Genomic DNA, 20,974 nt, shown 5'->3' on the forward strand with positions numbered 1-20,974 from the left:
AAGAAAAACCATTTTGTTTCTGGCTCAACTAATTGGGTGCATAAAAATCATCAATATCGTCGTCATCAGCCTTTATTGAGCAGGTCTGCATGCCAGGCACTGAGATAAATGCTTTATAAACACCTCTTAAGATGTAGGAGGCTTAGGTACAAAGACATTTGCCAGAAAGGAAAGTCAAGAGTTCAGCATTGGATAAATGAAGTTTGAGATGACCCTGAGATACCAGATGGAAGGGTCAAGAAGGCAGTTGGATAGTTGACTCTATAAAACTCAGAGATGACTGGTTTGGAGATAACATTCACGAGTCATGAACTTTGCAATGGAATTCACCACAGTGTTCTTTTATATAATGTTTTGGGCTGTTACAATAATGTTTTATTTCTTTTGGCCTACTCCTTTTTTTTGAGTTCAGGACCTGCTTCCTAACAAACTTTGTGTCAATTGAATTTTCAGTCAGTTCTCCGTAGTGTAAAATAATGCATTGCCTTAACATTTCTGATTCTGAATAGAACTCTACTGAGCTCAACTTGTCTAATCTGAAGTTCATGTTCTCCATGAAACATTTCCTAGTTAAAACTCAAAGAAACTGTAGATCAAGTTATGGTCTGAAATCAACAGAATTATATTAATTCATATGGGTATAGAAAATCATTTATTTACAGTGTTTAAATTGACATTTGAACAGTTTTTCCAATCCCACACAGTTAGTGGCATAAGGTCTTGAGAAAGCATGAAACATTTTTTTTATCAGCTTCATATTTCATCAAGCTTGCCAAACACAGTTCATTTTCCATAGAAATTCACAAACCTGAGCAGTGGCCAAATTTTCAGAGTCGCTGAATATAAGCCAGTGAATAAAATTGTTAAACCCTTTGATTTTCCCCCACTTTTTTTCCCTTAAAAAGCAACATAGCATGTGCCTCTGAGTTTTATTACTTGAGATCTGTTACCCACAGCACTCAAGTGTGTTTGAGAGAAAGCCTGCATGAGCGGCACAGAATGAACACAGGTGGGGGCTGTGAGGAACATTTATTTGCAACCTTGCTTATCCTCAGATGGGAAAGCCTCCTCCTTCCACCGATGTCCTTCAGAGGGCAATGGTACCAACTTGGAAAAATGAATAATTTTTGAAAAAAAATTATTTTATTGAAGTACAGCTGATTACAATGTGTTAATTTCTACTGTACAGCAAAATGATTCAGTTATACATATATACATGCATATATATACATTCTTTTCCATATTCTTTTCTATTATGATTTATCACAGGATATTGAAGATAGTTCCTTGCACTGTACAGTAGGACCTTGTTGTTTATCCATCCTGTATATAATAGTTTGCATCTACCAACCCCAGACTCTCAATCCATCCCTCCCCCTTGGCAACCACAAGTCTGTATACTGTATCTGTGAGTCTGTTTCTGTTTCAAAGGTAAGTTCATTTCTGTCATATTTTAGATTCCACATATAAGTGATATTGTATGGCATTTGTCTTTCTCTTTGTCTTACTTCATTTAGTATGACAATATCTAGGTCCATCCATGTTGCAAATGGCATGATTTCATTCTTTTTTATGACTGAGTAGTATTCCATTGCATATATGTATCACATCTTCTTTATCCATTTGTCAATGGACATTTGGGTTGCTTCCACATCTTGGCTATTGTAAATAGTGCTGCAGTGAACATTGGGGTGCATTATCTTTTCAAATTATGGTTTTCTCCATATATGTGCCAGGGAGTGGGATTGCAGGATCATATGGCAACTCTATTTTTAGTTTTTTGAGGAACCTCCGTACTGTTTTCTATAGTGGCTGCACCAAGTTACATTCCCACCAACAGTGTAGGAGGCTACCGTTTTCTTCAGTTCCTCTCCAGCATTTATTATTTGTAGACTTTCTAATGATGGCCATTCTGACCAGTGTGAGGTGGCACCTCATTGTAGTTTTGATTTGCATAAAAATGAATAATTTTAAGGACTTTTAATGGTTGAAAATTTTTCAGATAAATCCAGAATAGGCAAAAATTACATGTTGGTCCAAAATGTGATAAATTCCAGACACTGCATGGTGGCTAATTGGGGCCACTAGTGCACCTTTTTCTTAAACTTTAGTCCTAATATCAGAATGCACTGATTCAAACCAAATCTTGAGTGTGGGACAGGGTGGAACTAGTTATTAAGAAAACAGTGTTCATGGGTATTGTTACATTGTGCGTGAGAATAGTTTGGAAAGATAAAGGATGTAGAAACCAACAAATAACAATGAGTATCCATAATTACAATGTGTCAATAACTCTAATGGCATGCTCTTCATGAATGCTTAGGTAGGAATACTGGGTTTCTTTTACCCAGTGACCACTTCATTGAATTGCTTGCTTCATTGGCGTCACCTGCTAATTTCATGTTTACTTATAATTGTAAAAATGCACAACCGTGTCTACAGGCAATACTCATTTATTTATTTATTTATTTATTTAATTGGCTGTGTTCGGTCTTTTTTGCTGTGCGCGGGCTTTCTTTTAGTTGCGGTGAGTGGGGGCTCCTCTCGGTTGTGGTGCATGGGCTCCTCATTGCCGTGGCTTCTCTTGTTGCAGAGCACGGGCTCTAGGCATGTGGGCTTCAGTAGTTGTGGCACATGGGCTCAATAGTTGTGGCTCACGGGCTCTAAAGCATAGCCTCAATAGTTGTGGTGCACAGGCTTAGTTGCTCCGCGGCACGTGGGATCTTCCTGGAGCAGGGATCGAACCCGTGTCCCCTGCATTGGCAGGCAGATTCTTAACCACTGTGCCACCTAGGAAGCCCCACTCATATTTTTTAAATATTCCAAAAAATAGCTCCTTTTCCTTCAAAAAAAAAAAAAAGGTGAAGGGTAACAATTTCTTACTGAATTTCAGCTGTAAGTTACTGAGCTGTCAGAGACCCCTGTGCTTAAGTCCCATGTCATCTATTTGGAGAGGGCAGCTACATGGGATACAGGGGCAACTGTAAGTTCGAAAGGACTCTCACAAATGGGAAGCACGGGTGTGCTGGGAAGGAAGGCACCGCCCTGGAATGAAGCAGTCAGGGCAGAGAGGGGCCGAACCATGAAGCTGGAGCAGAATTCTTATCAACAGTGGCCTAGAAATGAAGCTGAGGAGAAGGGTCCCGATTTGCCAAGGGCCAGTAGTGGCAGCTCCATGCTTGGTGGAAGCCCTCTCGCACCATGGCCCCTGCCAAGCCACATAGGTGAATCTGCAGGAGTGATGGCGAGCTCAGAAGAGCCCAGGGTAATTGGGGAAGGGTTGTGGCAAGGCAATAAGAGCTAGCATTTCATTTTTTAATGAAACGGCTTTATTGAGGTATAATTCACATACCATACAATTCACTCATTTAAAGAGTGTAATTTAATGGTATAGTCAGAGTTGTGCAACCATCACCACAATCAATTTTAAGTTTCATCACCTCCAAAAGAAACCCTGTGCCCCTCAATCATTACTGCCCCCAATCCTCCCATCTGCCTCAGCCCCTGACAACCACTAATCTTTTCCCACTCTATGGATTTGCCTGTTCTGAATATTTCATGGAAGTGAAATCATACAATGTGTAGTCTTTTGTGTCTGGCTTCTTTCACTCAGCATAATGTTTTCATCCACACTGTAGCATGTATCAGTTCTTCCTTTTTATGACTAATTCCATTGTATGGATATGCCACATTTTGTGTACTTATTCATTGATTGATGGACATTTGGGTTGTTTCCACTTTGGGGCTATTCTGAGTAATGCTACTGTGAACAATTTTGTGTACAGGTTTTCGTGTGGACAAATATTTTCAGTTCTCTTGGGCGTATAACTAGGAGGAGAATTGTTGGATCCTATGATAACTCTACATTTAACATTTTAAGAAACTGAAAACTGTTTTCCAAAGCATTTTACATTCTGACCAGCATTGGCTGAGAGTTCCAATTTCTCCACATCCTTGCCTACACTTCTTTTTATCCATCGTAGTGGGTGTAATGTAGTGTCTCATTGTGGTTTTGGTTTGTATTGCCCGGATGGCTAATGATGTCGAGCATCTTTTCATGTGCGTATTGGCCATTTGTATATTTCCTTCAGAGAAATGTGTATTCAGAGCCTTTACCCATTTAAAAGTTGGGTTAGTTGTTTTGTTTTTGTTTATTATTGGGTTGTAAGATTTCTTTATATATTCTGGATACAAGCCCCTTATCAGATATATGAGTTCGCATTTAATTGAAATGCGTTCCCTCCGGCATTCATATTGCATATCTACCATTTACTTGAAACTGGTATACATCCGTATAACCATTTACCTCAGTTTTGTAACGTTCAGAATTTTCCCCCTCGTAAGTTCTCAGTGCCTCTCCGCCTCATGTGCCAAAGGAGGCCTTTCAGAGCTGAGAGTTCCCCAGGGTGTCTGACTCAGAGGATCACAGTGACCCTAGGCCTTCTCCCTCCCAGGGCCTCTAGCTGCACATTCCAGCCAGGGAGCCTGCCTGCCCGGCTTCTCTAGCTCTCTGAGCAATATCCCTGTCTCCAGCCTCCTTCTCTGTTCCCACACTGGCCAGGGGTTCTGCGTGGGGAGGATGGGAGGTCAATTCTGCCTGGAGCCGCTGCTACTGCTGAGGTGTAAGGACCCTGGAGAGGTAAGAAGATACAGTGTGTACATTTCAGGCTCTGTGTGTTTGTGCCTCCTGCTTGAAGCAAGGCAGGACCCAAGCCAATAAGATGTGGACGACTTCATGGGGTAGCAATCCTGGAGCTGTATCGGGGGAAGGTAGACACAAGTGGGAAAGAGGGAGAGAAGCAATCACTTTGGAGGGACTCACTCAGCTTGTTCCAGCACCCGAGTCTCCTTCAACTTCAAAGTTCAGATGGTTCAAATGACACTTAAGATGTCTCTGCCTGTTGCTTTAGGAGAGGGTTCAGAGCCTTCGAGCCAGGCTGACTAGAGTGCTACATATCATTGCCAAGACACTCGTATTTTTATTGAAAGCTTAAAGCAGATCTCGGTAAGGACCTGCCATTTCTTCTGCACCTTTCCTTTTGGCTGTTTTCTCAGTATTTAAAAATTGATGCAATTTGACTTTAGCAGTGCCATTGGCTTATATTATTGCGGTTGCATGGGTCTTAGTGGCCTTCTATTGCAATATTTTTCTGAGACAGATAAAGAAACTGAGTGTAGGAGTGGGTCAGGTTATGGCAGGGTCACCTGGCTAGTCCATGACAGAACTGAGACTAAACATCATTGCTTTTGAACTTCTCTTTGGCTCTGGGTTTTTGCTATAATGACGAAAATTTGGGACAAGGGCAAATCTTGCCCTTCCCCTCAGTATGATGGAGGATCAAGATTCTATGACATCTACAAGCAATACAGATACTGATGTGAAACCACAGAATGTGGTCCGACTCTTCCATGCAGCAAAGGCAGATGACTGATGGAGAAAATCAGAAAGCATTGGTTTTACTGCTTGCAGTCTCTGGTACAAACCTTATTTTTTTATTCCAGCTTTTTATGATTTCATAGAAAGACCTCAAAATTCATCTTTTCTTAGTATTAATCTAGAATATTAGCAAACTGTTCACAGAGCTTAGATACTTGCTGGTTTTATGTAGCTACAAGTAAAGGTTTCTTTGAATCCTTCCTAAAGGAACAGACGGTATATGAAACATTAGCTTGTTTGGTGAATGTTTTTAAGACCAAGAAGGTGAAGTCACAGGCTTTCCTACAGATCGGCAGTCTCTTACCTTAAACTATGTGACCATGCTGCTTCAATTCACTTGCAGATTTCTTCCTCTCGCTATCATGTGCACACTGCCACTATCCATATAAAGCGATTTAAATATATATTAATTTGTTCAAAACCAGGTTACTTTTGAAGAAAATTTATTGCTCTTAAATCCCCATTATTTACAATCAATGATTCCATTTTGAAAGAGGGCAAAGACTTAATATAGCGATTCTGATTATTTACAGTGTTAGCAACAATAAGAGAAAACTCAGGCTGCAGTGATTGCAGGTTCCTGGGTACCTGTCACTGTTCATCAGGAACAGTTTTTTCCTACCTGTGGCAATAGAATCCACAAGGGCAGCAAATCCTCTTTCGTTTTCCAACTCTCTTCAGAAATCTCGCTGATAGGAATTGTACATTTAAGCAATGTTCAGTAAATACTTTAAGAAATCCATCACTGTCTTAAAAAAAAAGATTTTAAAGTTGCTCACTTGTGCCTATTTTCAGATTAAGAACAAATTATTTGTGGAAACCAGGTTGAGCCCAAATTCCTTGTCACGGGGTGAAAAGTGGACTTTGTAAATCTTCCGAGCCCAAGTGTGTTATTGCATCAGCTGTACAAATTCGCAGATGTTTCCTTCTCTAGTCAAGACCCTGTGGAAAGAACCCGTTTGGACTACCACCTCGATAGCTAGCATTTGTGGACACTTCAATGCAGGATGCTATTGAGATATTTGAACCTTTTCATGTATTTTCATCTGGATATCAAATGATGAGTAAAGAAAGTATGCCAGCCAGTCAGTTCTGATTCAGTGTCATGATAAGAACATATCAGCAGCCTTCCTATTCTGATCATTCTTGGTGAACTTCAGAACGTCACTTCAAATGGCCTTTCCATATGTGTTGAGTATGAGTTCAGTGCGCTCCCTGGGAAGGAAGATAATGTAGGGCAAGGCCTGAAGTTTCTAAGATATCATCAGTTCCCACTGTAGCTTTCTCTGAACGAATCAATAAAAGACAGCACCTTGCTGTTCCTTTAAGGACTAGACTTGTGTTTGTTTATTTTCAATCCGTCTTTTGGAACCAAGGAAGGAGTGAGGGCTGTTCATGCTCAGGTTCACACCCACAGCTGGGATGGTTGGGTGTCTGCTGGTTGCCATGGCAACGCTGCCCTGGTGTGGTGATACTTGCCCATATTTGCAGAGCTTTCCTCCCCATCTGTGGTGGCTTACCACAACTGCAGAGGAGTTACTGGGTTGGGAGTTCTTTAGCTTTCTTTACATTTAGCTCCTTATCACATCCTTGGGAGGTCACATGGGCAGGAAAAATTAAGTGACAAAATGAGACGAGCTTTATGACTCTGATCAAGTTGAATTTATATTTGCTGTTAGCAATAGATACAGGTTGTTTGAGTCAGGATCCTAGAGGCAGTTGACAAATCAGTTTACCTTTTAAATGGCACTCATCAAACATGGGACAAGATGTGTGTGTTTTAAGAAATACCTCATTTCTTTTTCAAGTTTAAAGTTTAGACAACTCCTCATCTGTAAACTGGGGACAGAGATAACTTTTCCTCTATAAAGGTTGTGAAAAGTAAATGAGCTGATACACGTCATGTGCTTAGAACAGTGCCTAGAATAGAACAAGAGCCCAGTAAATGTTCAGTGTTGTATTATCTTTACTTTTATGTGACAGCGTGGTGGCTTTTTAATGCTAATGAAAATTCCTTGAGCAAATAGTAAGCACACCTACCAGTCTCCAGGTATTTTTCTAAATCTTCCTCAAGAGGTTTACCAGCTAGTGGGGAGACCAAAGTAGAAACAAGCAGTTGTTTGAAATAGCAGCATGCCCACCCTATCCAGGGAAACCTTGAGGCCTGAGCACGCCAGCCCATGTGGGCCAACAAGAAACAGTCTGTAGGTGAGGAGGCATGAGCTGAAGCTCATTTATGGCCATTCTCCTGATGTGTGGTGTACGGGGACAGGGAAGGGGGATTAATCGCACTTGGAAGAGTGTCTTGATTTTGGTATTTGGACAGATAGGATGTTCTGTGTCTTGGGCCCATCAAATTTTATAGATTGCCTGAGATCTGCCCTCAATCAAAGTTAGTCTCCTCTACTTAACGCACACTGCTATATATTCTCCATGATTGTCAGAGGTTTCTTGGTAATAATTTTGTAACCAAAACTTTATTACATCATGAAATATTTGGAGAGTGATGGTTCTGAAAATCGTGAGAATTAAGGTATCTTAATTCCCTGCCCACTCTGTGGACACAACTACTTGCTTCTTATTATTCTTGCCAAATTCAAGCAAATCGCCAAACAGGACTCTATCCAGACAAACTCAGTGAGTTCTAATTCAGTAGTTACTCTCATGAGTAATGGTCTGCTTATTTTTCTCCTCTTTATTACTCAGGTAACACAATCACTTTTATGTAACTTCAGAAGACGCAAGTAACTATTCTAATTTCCGCAGAGTGGCTTTGACTTAGAGACATCAGTTGATTTAATCCTAGAGTGACCGTCTCTTCATCTTACAAATTTTCTTTAATGGCTTGGTCACTCCGCAAGCTCTTTAGATTTTTCTGATGCAGTTGGTACAGGAAGTGAAAAGCCCTTTGTATGAGATCCTATATCAAGTTTACTAATTTTAAGATGTGAGCTTTTGGTTTTTCTTTCCCAATGATGTTTTAAAAATGCACACAGACTCGTATATTTGTTCAGAGTCTCATTCTTTCTGTATTTTAAGTTCTGAACACACAGTATGATTCAACGTTGGCATTGTTTTCAGAGTAGGGCTTCTCAGCTTGAGCAGTGTTGACCTTCAAGTCTGAATCATTCTTTGTTGTGGGGTCTGTCTTGTGCATTGGAGGATGATCAGCAGCACCCCGGTCTCTCCCTGCTAGATGCTGATAGTACCACTTCAGCCCCCATCCACACACCCCCACTGTGACTCCAGACATTGCCAAACGTCCCCTAGAAGGCACAGCTACCTGGCTAAGAACCCTGCTCTAGAGAAAAAGTTTGGTAAAGAAATCCCCAAAGTGGAATGAGCTGAGCTGTGACCAATGCCAGAGTGGCAAGGGAAAGTTCGGAGTTGGAAGTCACTATACACGGGGGCCAGGCCTTAGAAAGCAGGTGAAAGGAAGACATTCAGAGGGAGGAGGTCTAATGCTTCGGCCTCCAATGAGCCTTGTGCAGCCCATGCCACCCTCCTGGTGGACTTCCTCTGCTACTACCCTTTAGAGTGACCTTGGGGGGTGGCGAGGAACAGCCTCCAGGGATGTCAGATAGGAGAAGGCAAGGATCATGCAGTGTAGCAACCAGGAAGGACGGAGTTCAGGCGGCTCTATGTCAGGGATGGCACATTGATACATGGCGAATGTGTCTGCCTTTGGAGGCTTTGGTGTAGGACACTTCCATGTTATTTCCAAATTCTGCATCATCCCTGCTGCCAACTGTGTAGTGTTCCCTTTGTGGGTCTACAGAGCTAGGAGAAGGCTCCCTTTCTGAATATGAGTGCTAGCCAACATTTATTGAACTTGGAGCTCATTGACATGAAAGGACTCAGAGATGGATGTTAGTATGATTTACAGATGAAGAAAGTGAGGCACAGAGAGGCTAAGAAACTTGTCCAAGTTTCCACAGCAGATAGGCAAAGGTCATGATTGTGAACTCAGACAGCCTGGTTGCTGAGCCTGCACAGCCCACTGGGAAGCCATCTTTGCCCTTGTGTGGACATGTCACTGACCCCCAGAGCCCCCACATTCCACAGACAAATTTGAAGCATGGAAAACTTTGGAGAGAAAAATAAGATTCGGCTGTTTCGAGGAAGATACTTAACGACCCTGGGCTATTTTTCGTTGACCATAAAGCATGTTATTTGTAAGGGGGCTTCACTGAACTTGAGGGGCTTTTTTGTTTGTTTTGTTTGTTTGTTTGTTTTGATGGACGATTCAGGCGTGATTTATTGAGGCAAATATTTGGGGACCTAAATGACCATTTCTCTCCTCTCACCTCAACCTCTTCTCGCCTCACCACTCCCAGCCCTATCTTATTCCTCAAGTATTACCTCAAGTATGATCGTCTAGAAGAGTCAGGTGTTTCAAATGAAGCCAAGATGAATTCTTCCCAGTAGGGAAGTGTTGTTGATAAGTAAATTTCAGCCAATGACCCCTGCTGATACGGCTCTAGACCAAATGGGGGCAAAAGGAATTAGAAGCCAAATCACAAAACAGCAAGCAAAAATTCTGATTAACAAGAATTAAACAACAAACAGGCTGACAGCTATTTTATTAAAGCAATATGGAACACAACTAGAGGCCACTGTGTTCTGGAAATTTGGGAAATTGGTTGAAATCATTTTTCTCTTGTGATTCGCATGTTAAGGCATTCACAGTCAGATCTCTTTTTTTAAAAAATTAATACACTTGCTATTTTGTATTCTTCTTAAAGTCTTGGCCTTAAACTCAGTCTTTTCAGCAAGTGTTTACTACTAAGGGGCAAACTTCAGATTTAGGGGAAAAATCTGTGTTTTCATTTTGTGTTGAGCTGGGAGAGGAAGTGGTCAAGTTGACATTGCTTATAAATAAGATGAGCAACTTGACCTTTTTCTCTTTATAGAATTTTGTATTGAAAGAAGTATATATAGTGTGCCTTGGTGGTGAAGAAGACAATAACCATATAGTCTCTAAATGATTAGAATGGAGAGAAGTTTTATTTAAAATTTCAAGTGGCTCAAATGGTATATGTCTCTACATATGTGCTTTCACTGCAGGTAAACTCAGTGGGCATGTATGCGTGCGTGTGCGTGTGTGTGTGTGTGTGTACACGCACTCATTTGTCCTACGTTGCACTGTTGCTTTGGACCACAAAATAAAAAAGAATGTAAATATTTTCCAGTGCTTACAGGCAATCAGCCACCCTCAGGGATGGACAAAAGTTTGTTATTTTTTTCTTTTATCTTTCCATCAGCTTACACTTTGGCCTCTTTCCAGTGAAGCCCTAGGTCAAGGGCAGCCCCCGCCTTCTACCTCCAGTGTGGATGTGGTTGGTAGAGGTCTGAAAATAAATGACCATTTCTTTGGAACTGAAATTGTTTCTCTTACAAGCAGAAAAATTAATTTAGTTGAACTCTGGATTTGTCCATTTTAAAAGAAAACTAGAGGGAAAAGCATTTTGGAGTGATTTGACCTGAGGAAGAGAAGGTTGCTTATACATTTCTTAGGAAATTCCCATACAATATCTTGATTCTTGGAATGTTTGGGAAATGACTTGAAATGGAGAGTTGAGATGTTCAGTTTTAACCAGCAAATCTGTTTTGTTTCATCTTTTGTTTAAAATCTTTGAATTCATAGGAGTTGCTTTTCTAACTCAGGAAGCAGTGTATAGAGCAGCACCATCTAGTAAAACTCTCGGTGGTGATAGAAATGTTCTGTACCTGTGCTGTCCAGTATGGTAGCCACTGGCCCCATGTGGCCTTTTAGCACTTAAAATGTGTCTAGTATGACTGAGGAACTGAATTTTAAATTTTATTTCATTTTAATTTAAAAAAATTTGAGTAGCCGCATTGAGGATCCATACTAAACAGTGCAGGTGTGGAGAGCATACTTGCCAGTCAGTGTCTGTCTCTGAATTTAAATATTCCATTATATTATCACCCTGCATACCTAAATTTTGATTTGGAAAATGTGACAACTATTACTGCCTCTAAGTGAAGATTACCTCCAAGTAATCTTTTGATTCCCATCCTCAATGCATGCTAACAATACATTTTTTATATTATAATAACATATCTTACACTTTTTTCTAATTTTGCTGCTGCACAACCAAGTTAAAAGGCTCTTGCCTTCCAAAAAGTTCATCATCCAAAAGCCATATATCTGGCAATGAGTAATCAGCATTACTCATTAATTTAAGGAGGATTCCAATCTTGAGTTTTCTTTCACATTGTTTTCAATTTAATAAAACCAAACTTCACCTAAAAAAAAAAAAAGAGGTAGGTGGTTATGAAAATACAGCATGGAGGACTTCCCTGGTGGCACAGTAGTTAAGAATCCGCCTGCCAGTGCAGGGGACATGGGTTCGATTCCAGGTCTGGGAAGTTCCCACATGCCGTGGAGCAACTAAGCCTGTGTGCCACAATTACTGAGCCTGTGTGCGGCAACTACTGAAGCCCACATGCCTAGAGCCTGTGCTCCGCAACAAGAGAAGCCACTGCACTGAGAAGCCCGCACACCACAACTGGAGAAAGCCTGCACGCAGCAACGAAGACCCGACTCAGCCAATAAATAAATTTAAAAAAATGAAAAAGAAAATACAAGCCTGGAAATTAGCTTGTTAGATTGCATTTTCCTTTGCCCTTTCTAATAAGTGAACTGTGTGCATTTTCTGGTTAATTGGAGTTGTTATTGATTGAGGCTGAGCTCTTCAGATGATTCAGACCCAATGTAATTAACCATAGGAGAGAAGAATGTACATTATAGCCAGTTGAATCCCAAAAGTAAAATTAGATAATTAAGTAATTTTAAGTCAACAATAGTGCAGGTATTATTTGAATCAAGAGAGAACACATTTAATTTGAAAAGTCACCACAAGCCCCCTCTTTAAGTGTTTAGGGCTTAGACATTGAATTTTCTCTTTGACCTGCCTGCTCTTTGAATCCCCTTAATCTTCGATAGAATTTCAGCAGGAGCTGCCTTGATGGTCATTTCTATTTTATTTTATTGTTTCTAATTCTTTTTCCTTAACTTTATAATGCTCCTGTCTTCTTTGTTGTTTGATTGTATTGTTTGTTTCCATTCCTGCTAAAACCAGTTGCCCCTTTCCTTTCACCCTTCTTTGGTCCAAATATTTCTCTGAAAAATCAAGTACATATGAATTGATTTCTACTTGAAGTTTACCTGAAGGGGGCCCACCAAGATCCAAAACTCACATCAGAGGAAACTGGAGGAAGGAGGTGTGTCTGGATTAAAGCAGAAGAAAGGGAAAACAAAAAAATTAAATTTGTTCCTGATTACAGAAGTAATTTATATCTTTTGTAGAAAAATTGGATCTTCATACAAACAGGTGTATCTTCCTCCTAGTGTTTTTTTCTATGCACATTTATGTATGTGTGTTTAAATTATTTACATGTTATGGTCATGTATAATATTCATCTATGATATATAGTCTTAGTCTTAAATTTACTTTATCACATTTTCTCCACTGTAAATTTTCTTCTAAAGCATACTTTTATCAGAGAATTCCTTCAGATACATACAGGAAAATTTAAGTGAGGTCCAGTTTCTCACTGGTGTACCTAATGCTGTAATCAACATCTTTGAACATATCTTTCCATGCATTTTGATGACTCTCTAGGGGTAATTCCTAGACATGTATTTGCACCCTGGAAAAAAACTATGCATATCGAAGCCCTCACCAACAAGGAGTGAATGACAGCAGAGCAGATTTCAAATGTATTACTGACATGGGAGTGGTTATGGTAAGAGGAGAATTTCCTTGAGGTGGTCTACTCAACTTCATCTGTATCTTTTAGCTTAATTTCAAAGACATAGCACAGCTTTGTAAATAATATACTTTTGCTTTTTTACGGATTTAAGAAGGCTTTATGTATAAGTTTGGGTTTATTAGTGCATTTGTGATCGGTGTTGCTATTTATTTCAGCCTATACTTTGAGTCTTGGTTATTAGTACCTAGTGATTTTCTTCCACATTTGATTGGAAAACATACAACATTGGGCGGCTAACTAAGCCTGGGCTTCAATATATTAGAAATGCTCTTTTTATTCAATTTATATCAGCTTTGTTATGCTACGTAGTGATAGCCACACACGTTCTACATGTATTTTGTTGGTTGCAGCCATCTGCCGCAATTAGGCAATCAGGAAATAAAATAGTCTCAAAGTGACTGCGGAACTTCCAGAATAACAATCCAAAGGTCAATGTACTTTATTTTGTTAGGAAGAGTATGTATACAAAGTAAGCTACATATTAGAAGATGTAAATATACGTTAACAAAAAGAAGAAGGAATTGCCAGGAGCAGAAAGGAATGGTTAGAACGACAAAGCAATATAGGGCAATTTAAAACAGGTATAAGAGCATTATTACCTCTGAATTTCCAAGATAACACACTTCACTGATGGGTGTCCTTAAGTCTCATTCTAAGCCATCAAACAGATACTATGTTGTGGTTAATATGCATGTCCATTATAGAAGACCATGATGGAGATGATTATGTTAAAATACATGTTTGGGCATTTAATACACAAATTTCAGTTTCTTACAAAATTAACTTATGCAGTACATCTCATTCCATAGTTAGTAGTCTTCAGAGTCCAAAGCCTGACTTTCCCCCTGTAATTCAAAAAGTGATTTGAGGGACTTCCCTCGTGGCACAGTGGTTAAGAATCCGCCTGCCAAGGCAGGGGACACAGGTTCGAAGATCCCACATGCCGCAGAGCAACTAAGCCCATGCACCCCAACTATCAAGCCTGTGCTCTAGAGCCTGTGCACTGCCAACAAGGAAGGAGTGGTGAAGAAAGCTGTTGGACACCTAGCTAATGTCTGCCATATTTGCCAGGGCATTTTGACTATACTTCTGTCATAGTGTTAATATATTAGGCATTCTCTTATCATTATTTGTGAGCTAATTTTATCCCTTTGGTAGATTCTAGATTCCTTAAGGATGAGGACTTAACCATGTTTATCAGGATGTGGAATAGTGCCTTGCCCTAAAGGGTGATTAGTAAATATTTACTAAATTGATTAGAATTGGCCTATGGCAGTTGATTACAAGCTTCCTTAATTTTTTATTGAACATAAATTCTTTACAGTCAAGTTATTTGTTTGAATATCAACACCCTCCCAGTAAAGTTATGTTTATTCATCCCAGAAAATGATTAAGGGGCCTTAATCATGAAGGTATTGGAATAAAGTTACTGTGGGTAAAACTGTGTAATATAAACCCTGAAAAGACTGTTTACAATTCCGTTTGGGTGTAGGAGGAAAAAAGGGTTGGAATATAAATATAAGTGGGAAAGAAAACTTATATTGAGTCTCTTTTATGCATCTGTTAGCATTTTGAAGACTATACAGTAGAATTTATCATCTTAAAGATTATGAAGTGACTTGTATATAAAATCACCGTGATTCTTTATTTGAAGCTCCATTTAATAAAAGTTTTCTTAGGAAAACTACCTCAATAATTTAAAATTCAGGACATTATCATATGTACCACATAATTTCATTAAAAAATCGCTTTCAGTTGAATGAGATCAAAAGACCAGATTTTGGTTACTAATGTGGTGTGAAGTATAAAGCCAGCGTTCCAAGTTTTAATTTGTTTTGTAATATAAACATTTCTCAAAAGCTTATCTTTTTTAATGTAAAGAATTCTTCATATAAACCTCCCTTCATTTGATTCAGGTTCAGTGACTATACGTGTTCATAATTTTTCACTCTATCAGCTATTACTACTGTATAAACTTGTTTTTTAAAAGATTTGAGATGGTGTAATTTAAATATTCTCTAAAAAGAAATGTAGTCCTAGTTGCTGTATAACAAAGGGAGGTCAACTCGATGATGGGCGATGCCTTAAAGGGCCGGGACGGGGAGGGTGGGGGGGGGAGTCGAGGGAGGGAGGAAATATGGGGACATGTGTATAAATACAGCTGATTGACTTTGGTGTACCTCAAAAACTGGTACAAGAGTGTAAAGCAATTACATTCCAATAAAGAGCCTAAAAATATTAAATTAAATTAAATTTAAAAAAAAGAAATATAGTCCTCGTTTGCCTGCAGAATGGTCAGTTTGTACGTGTAAATGAGCAGTTCCTATCTCATTCAAGAAGAGCCATTCATAATATCTTCTTTCAAGTGACATGAAATTTTAATTCAACACAAAGACATGAATGATTTTTAAGACATTTTATTGTTTGCTATTGGTACTTATTTTTAGTTACAGAATTTACTAAGTGATGGTAGGAACAAATCGTTGTGTTCTTGTGTCATTCTGAAAGCAACTGAAGTATCTTCTTCAGTTCTCTTCTCATTTTCTGAACTTTTAATCCTGGAAAAAAATAGCAAAAGGAGCAAATAAAACAATTTACAAATATTCCTAGTGAGTATCATTTACAGTAACACATATGGCTTTGGTTTTGCCAGAACAATATTACAACCATTGAAGTTGAACTCTATAATTTTCTAACTTTCTTTGTTATCTCTTTGTCATTAGATATGAGGTGTCCAGGATGGAGGCCCCTGCCTTCAGAACATTTAAAACTATTATTTAATAATGAAATAACAATTGCTGCCTTATGTTGAGTACTTTCTGCACGCCTGGCTCTGTACTCATCATTTTATTTTCCAGAAGTCTACGAAGCTGTCACTATTTATACTCTCATTTTACATGGGAGTTTTAAAGAGTTCAAACTGCCTACCCAAAGTCACCTTTCCAGAAACAACTCTGGCAAGATTTATAAAGTTCATGGCCTTAACTACTAATAAAGAGATAAATAAATGCATTTTCTATATACAGAGGGAACATGTACCTTCGACTAGAATAACCGACTATAGGCACCAGCTTATTTGGGATACAATCAGTTTTCAAATATGCTTTGTATTCTCCACAAACATGCCCATAATTTTGAAACCATATATAGCAAACATTATAATTTTATTGGAAAACTATGGTATTTGTTCTTGGACAGAGGCTTGAAAATTATCTGATTTAGTTGCTTTCTCTCAACTTAAAGAAGGGAAGACACCCATAAATTTGAAGTGACTTGTGCAATACCATCTCCTCTTTGGGTGCAAAGCTGGAACTGGAACCCAGGTATCCTGGCTCCCCATCACGTCATTTTTACCTCACTCTTCACTTTCTCAGTAGAAAATCATCAGTAGCATTTGTAACTTGGAATTACATTTGAATTCATACATAGAGTAGATTTATATAATCTCATAAACACAGAAGTAAGGATTTATGTATATGGATAAGGGGCACTTATTTTATTGACTATTTCCCACTCATTTGGAAGAGCTTTCTGTAATGAAAGGATATTTTGTACTTAACTGTGAAGACTTCTCGCTAAAAGCTTAATCTATAGAATCCCAGCACTGTCTAGTTTAGCTTCTTCCAAGTTAGATTAAAAGCCACTTTAGACAAGTAATTTTCCTTTCTGTTTTTAAAGAGATTTCCCACCTACTTGTTCAAATATTTGAACCCTCACTGTCAAAAATAGCCCTTTAAAAAAAAATCTCCAGTGCAATTCCAGCCTATTCTTGCTGGTCATACCTTTGAAAGATAAGGAGACCTAATATTCCCTTATAGTGTTGTCCTTAAAATTAACAGGTTTCAGTAATATATATTCTGGTAGGAATTCAAAGTAATTATAGAATTTAAACCCACCATGGAAGCTATGGTCTTAATTACTAAGCCATGTAGATAAACTCATTTATAATATAAACTCACAACGCATGCTTGGACTAATAGAATCATCCTCTAGGCCTTGGATTGTGTGAGAATTTAGAACTCTGGGGGCCAGTTTCCCTTAACCATTTTCATAGGTGTTGTAGTGACTTCAAGGTATACTCACCACTTCCTCCCGCTTGGTCTTGTCTGTTGCTGGCCAAGCTTCCAGAGGCAGGTCAGGAAGCATGGGGGGCAGAGGCTGCATGGGGAACATCGGAGGCAGAGGTGGCTGTGGCGGCAAGGGCTGCATGGGGTGCATGGGTGGATGGGGCTGCAGGGGCTGCAGGGGCTGCAGGGGCTGCAGGGGCTGGTGAGGGTGAGGCTGCGGCTGGATGGGCTGGGGCTGGAAAGGCTGCTGGGCGGGCAGAGGGAAGTTTGGCTGGTGGTGTTGGGTTGGAGTCATGGAGTGTTGGCCAGGAATTGGCATCATTGGTTGCTGGGGGACCACGGGCTGCTGAGCTGGCACCATGGGGATGTGGTGATGAGGCTGCAGGGCGTGATTCTGGGGAGTCTGCTGGGACACCACGGGAATGATTTGGTGGTGCAGCCATCCACCCATGGGTTCGTAACCATAGGAAGTGTACTGGTGAGAAACAAAGAGTCAGGTTTACCATCAGCTCCATTGACTTTCAACTGGAGAAGTAGCAATGTTTTCTTTGTCATTATGACAATATTAATATTTATTCATTTTTTCCTGTGCAAGAATTTCTAACTGTGTATACAGGTATGACCTCTTACAAACTAGATTTCCCATTAGTGTCTATATGTGGCATAGATATGTTACCTCATTTAAAAGGGAATTGAAATGCATGCTTAATACTTTAAGGGAATAAAGAACAGCAACAACAAAAATCTACATACCGGGTGTCTTATTATGTTCTGGTACCACTTCAGAGGGGTAAGCACCTTAAGAGAAAGAAACATTAGAATATATTTGTTTTAATTTAGTTACATGAAACAGACTCACTAATGCAGTCCTGTCAATACTGATAACCTGCAAATATGAGTTCTATGGAAGAAAGAATAAGATAAACATTTGTCAGGTGCTTCCTGTGTGTAAGGCTCTACCTTATATTCATCACACACATTTTTCATGTTTTCTCACATACTCTGAGGCAAGTTTCATCACCCTCACTTTTACAAACGAAATCATGGAGAGTTAAAGAGGTTCATGAGCTTGACTGAAGTTACAAAAGTAGTAAGTCTGTTTAATTCCCCATCTCCTGCTCTTCTTTGCAAGAGAAAAACAAAATGGAAAATTAATGTGATATAACCTTAATTATATCCTTTTCGGATTTGATGTCACAATGTAAAAAATAAAGGAGGCAGAAACACTGTCCTTCATCCTAGAAATACAGGTTTTCAGGTCAAATATGTCAACCATTTAAGGTTTAACAGAAAATCTTGCCTCAAATTTGTATGAACACTCTTCCTCAGTTTGTGTGAGTAAACAAACTCATGGATTGTCATTTGAACCTATGAAAGAAGTAAGAGTTTCCTTTCTTTCTAAACAGTATATATTTGGTTCACCTCATTTCCGGGGAATCCTTCATACAGTAGTACAGCATTTGATATCAATACAACAAACAGTTCTTAACTTTGTTCAAGTTATACTTAACAAAGCACCTTTTGTGTTGCTTAATTATTTTGCTCCCCAAACAATATTTTGAAGTGTGGGTTATTATTCTTATTTCCCTTCTCCAGATGAGGAAACCAAAGCTCTAGAGAAAGAAAATGATTTGCCCAAGGTCACATGGTTAGTATGGGGTTGAGGAGAGCCTCAAACCCAGTTTCCAGAAATCTCATAGTTTCCATTGCTCTGCAGAATGTCTCACAGACCACTTGGTCACTAATATTTCAGTAAAGACAAATGAGGGAGATACATACAGTGAGAACATCTTAGAATCAGGAGTTTTCCAGCTGGAAAGGATCTTAAATATAACATCTTACCTGATTCCCCATGTTTTACAGGCTGGGATAGAACAAAGCTGTTCAGCCAGAGTTCATTTCTGCCCTACTATGCAGTCCCCCTGAGTGGTAGTTCATGATGGATAAATTTTATAGCCATATAAGGAGGAGAAATTGAGTCAGAGAGGCCAGGTAGGAGTGTTCTGGGGCAATGCAGGCTTGAGGTGACCCATCAGGGCTTAAACCAGGAAGCTGGTAGTGAGAACTGAAAAAGTGGGACTGAGAAACATCTTGAATGAAGAATCAACACACTATTCTTTACAGGGCCCAGGGCATTGTTAACTCAAACAATGGTCAAAATTAGTAAAGAGAAAAATTACCTCATAGCTGAAGTTGATATAACCAGGGTGCCCAGGATGAGGTGGTAGCTTTTATAGGGAGGGGGAAAGGAGAATAAAAAGAATGAGGGAGAGGAGGAGGGAGAGGGAGAGGAAGAAGGGGAGAGAGAGAGAGAGAGGAAGAAATTAAGTCAATATGCAATTTTCACATTAAGAGAGACTGAAGCTACTTTTTAAAAATCTATATAGCGCAGAATATATTTGAGGTCTACTTTTACTTTGAACATGTACGCTGTGTGGGAGAGGAGCCCTCTTATTTTAAAGAGGTCCAGAACAACTAAATGACCTGGGAGCAGAAACCAGCACACATTTATCTTCCAGTGACCTTCAGACACCCCTCCATCCCTGTGGTCAGTTAATCCTACTCTATCCCACCCATCGTTTCATTTCTAGATCAAACTGTCAACTAAAAAAAATATTCACAACCTAAAAGCTGAGAGTTATGTTTTATTCTGCGGGAATTTTTAGGACTTCCAAGCCCAGGAGGCAGCATCTCAAGTAACCCTGAGAAAAACTGCTCTGAGGAGGTGAGGGGGGAGCCAGGATATATAGGAGTTTTGCAACAAAGGGCAGGTAGTCTGAATGTCAAAAGATTATTGTTAAAGAAAACCAGATATCTCAAGTAATTTAGCGCTTTTCTATGTATGGGAAGATGTAAGAGTCTGGGCTCACTGAAATCCTTTCTTTGGTATGCACCTCAGCTATCTGGGGCCAGTATCCTGTGTTTTCAGATCCTGAGTTTCTCAGGGCTCACTGCAGGGGTGGCTACAGTCTGATAGCTGCTAGATGGCAGGTATTCTTTCCTTCCTGACTTCCCTCAGGGCTCAACAGCTCACCATGGCGGTGGCTGCAATCCTGATGATTGCGACATCCTTTGTTTACTGATATAGCAGGAAATATTCCATTTCTCAAAACTCACTCCATGTTGGGAAGAAGGATATGTTTCTCTTACACAATTACAAAATACCAACAAGAAGAGAATTGTCTCACAGTCTTTCCCTTATAGATCAGGATGTGGATAAGTGCTTAAGTACCAAAGAGATTACTCATAATTGGCATGCAAAGTAAATAATACATCAACAACAACAAAAGAAACAACTCTGTGTGAATTATCAATGAATGTGAAAACAAGATGGGTGCGGTAAACTGGAAACATTATAAATCCCATGGAAAATGAAAGAGTTGATTTATGAAATTTTCGCCAATTCCTTTTATTATTCTGTCATCTTTTTATTATTCCATCAGTGTTTCTATGGCAGAAAAGTTTTAAAGCTCAAAATAAAAAACAACCTGAATAATTATCTAAACCAGGACTGTCTTGTCAAAAGTGGAGGCCAAGTGATTGATGCCTGCATTGTGGAATTCTGGTTGGCCCTGGAGTGGGGGAAGGGAGAGGAGAGAGAATGATTGTAGATCATCCCCCTCAGGCAACGAGATGATTAAGGCTTAATTCTCTTGAAATGCTCATATTT

The 20,974-nt window shown here is 39.5% G+C and overlaps 2 protein-coding genes across 4 annotated transcripts in view; one reads left to right on the plus strand and one right to left on the minus strand.

The window, feature by feature from the left end:
- The window catches only part of ARHGAP6 (Rho GTPase activating protein 6), a 476,412-nt gene that overhangs the window by 323,247 nt on the left and 132,191 nt on the right, over positions 1 to 20,974 (plus strand). The window lies entirely within an intron of this gene.
- The window catches only part of AMELX (amelogenin X-linked), a 123,757-nt gene that overhangs the window by 101,724 nt on the left and 1,059 nt on the right, over positions 1 to 20,974 (minus strand). The window contains exons 2-4 of the mRNA XM_057718847.1: positions 19,485 to 19,532; positions 18,058 to 18,102; positions 17,321 to 17,779 (exon numbers count right to left, since the gene is read on the minus strand). Coding sequence (XP_057574830.1) covers positions 17,321 to 17,779; positions 18,058 to 18,102; positions 19,485 to 19,532 — 552 coding nt within the window. The remainder of the gene's footprint in view (positions 1 to 17,320; positions 17,780 to 18,057; positions 18,103 to 19,484; positions 19,533 to 20,974) is intronic.

The sequence above is a fragment of the Hippopotamus amphibius genome, chromosome X (genome assembly GCF_030028045.1).
Source record: "Hippopotamus amphibius kiboko isolate mHipAmp2 chromosome X, mHipAmp2.hap2, whole genome shotgun sequence".
NCBI lineage: Eukaryota > Metazoa > Chordata > Mammalia > Artiodactyla > Hippopotamidae > Hippopotamus > Hippopotamus amphibius.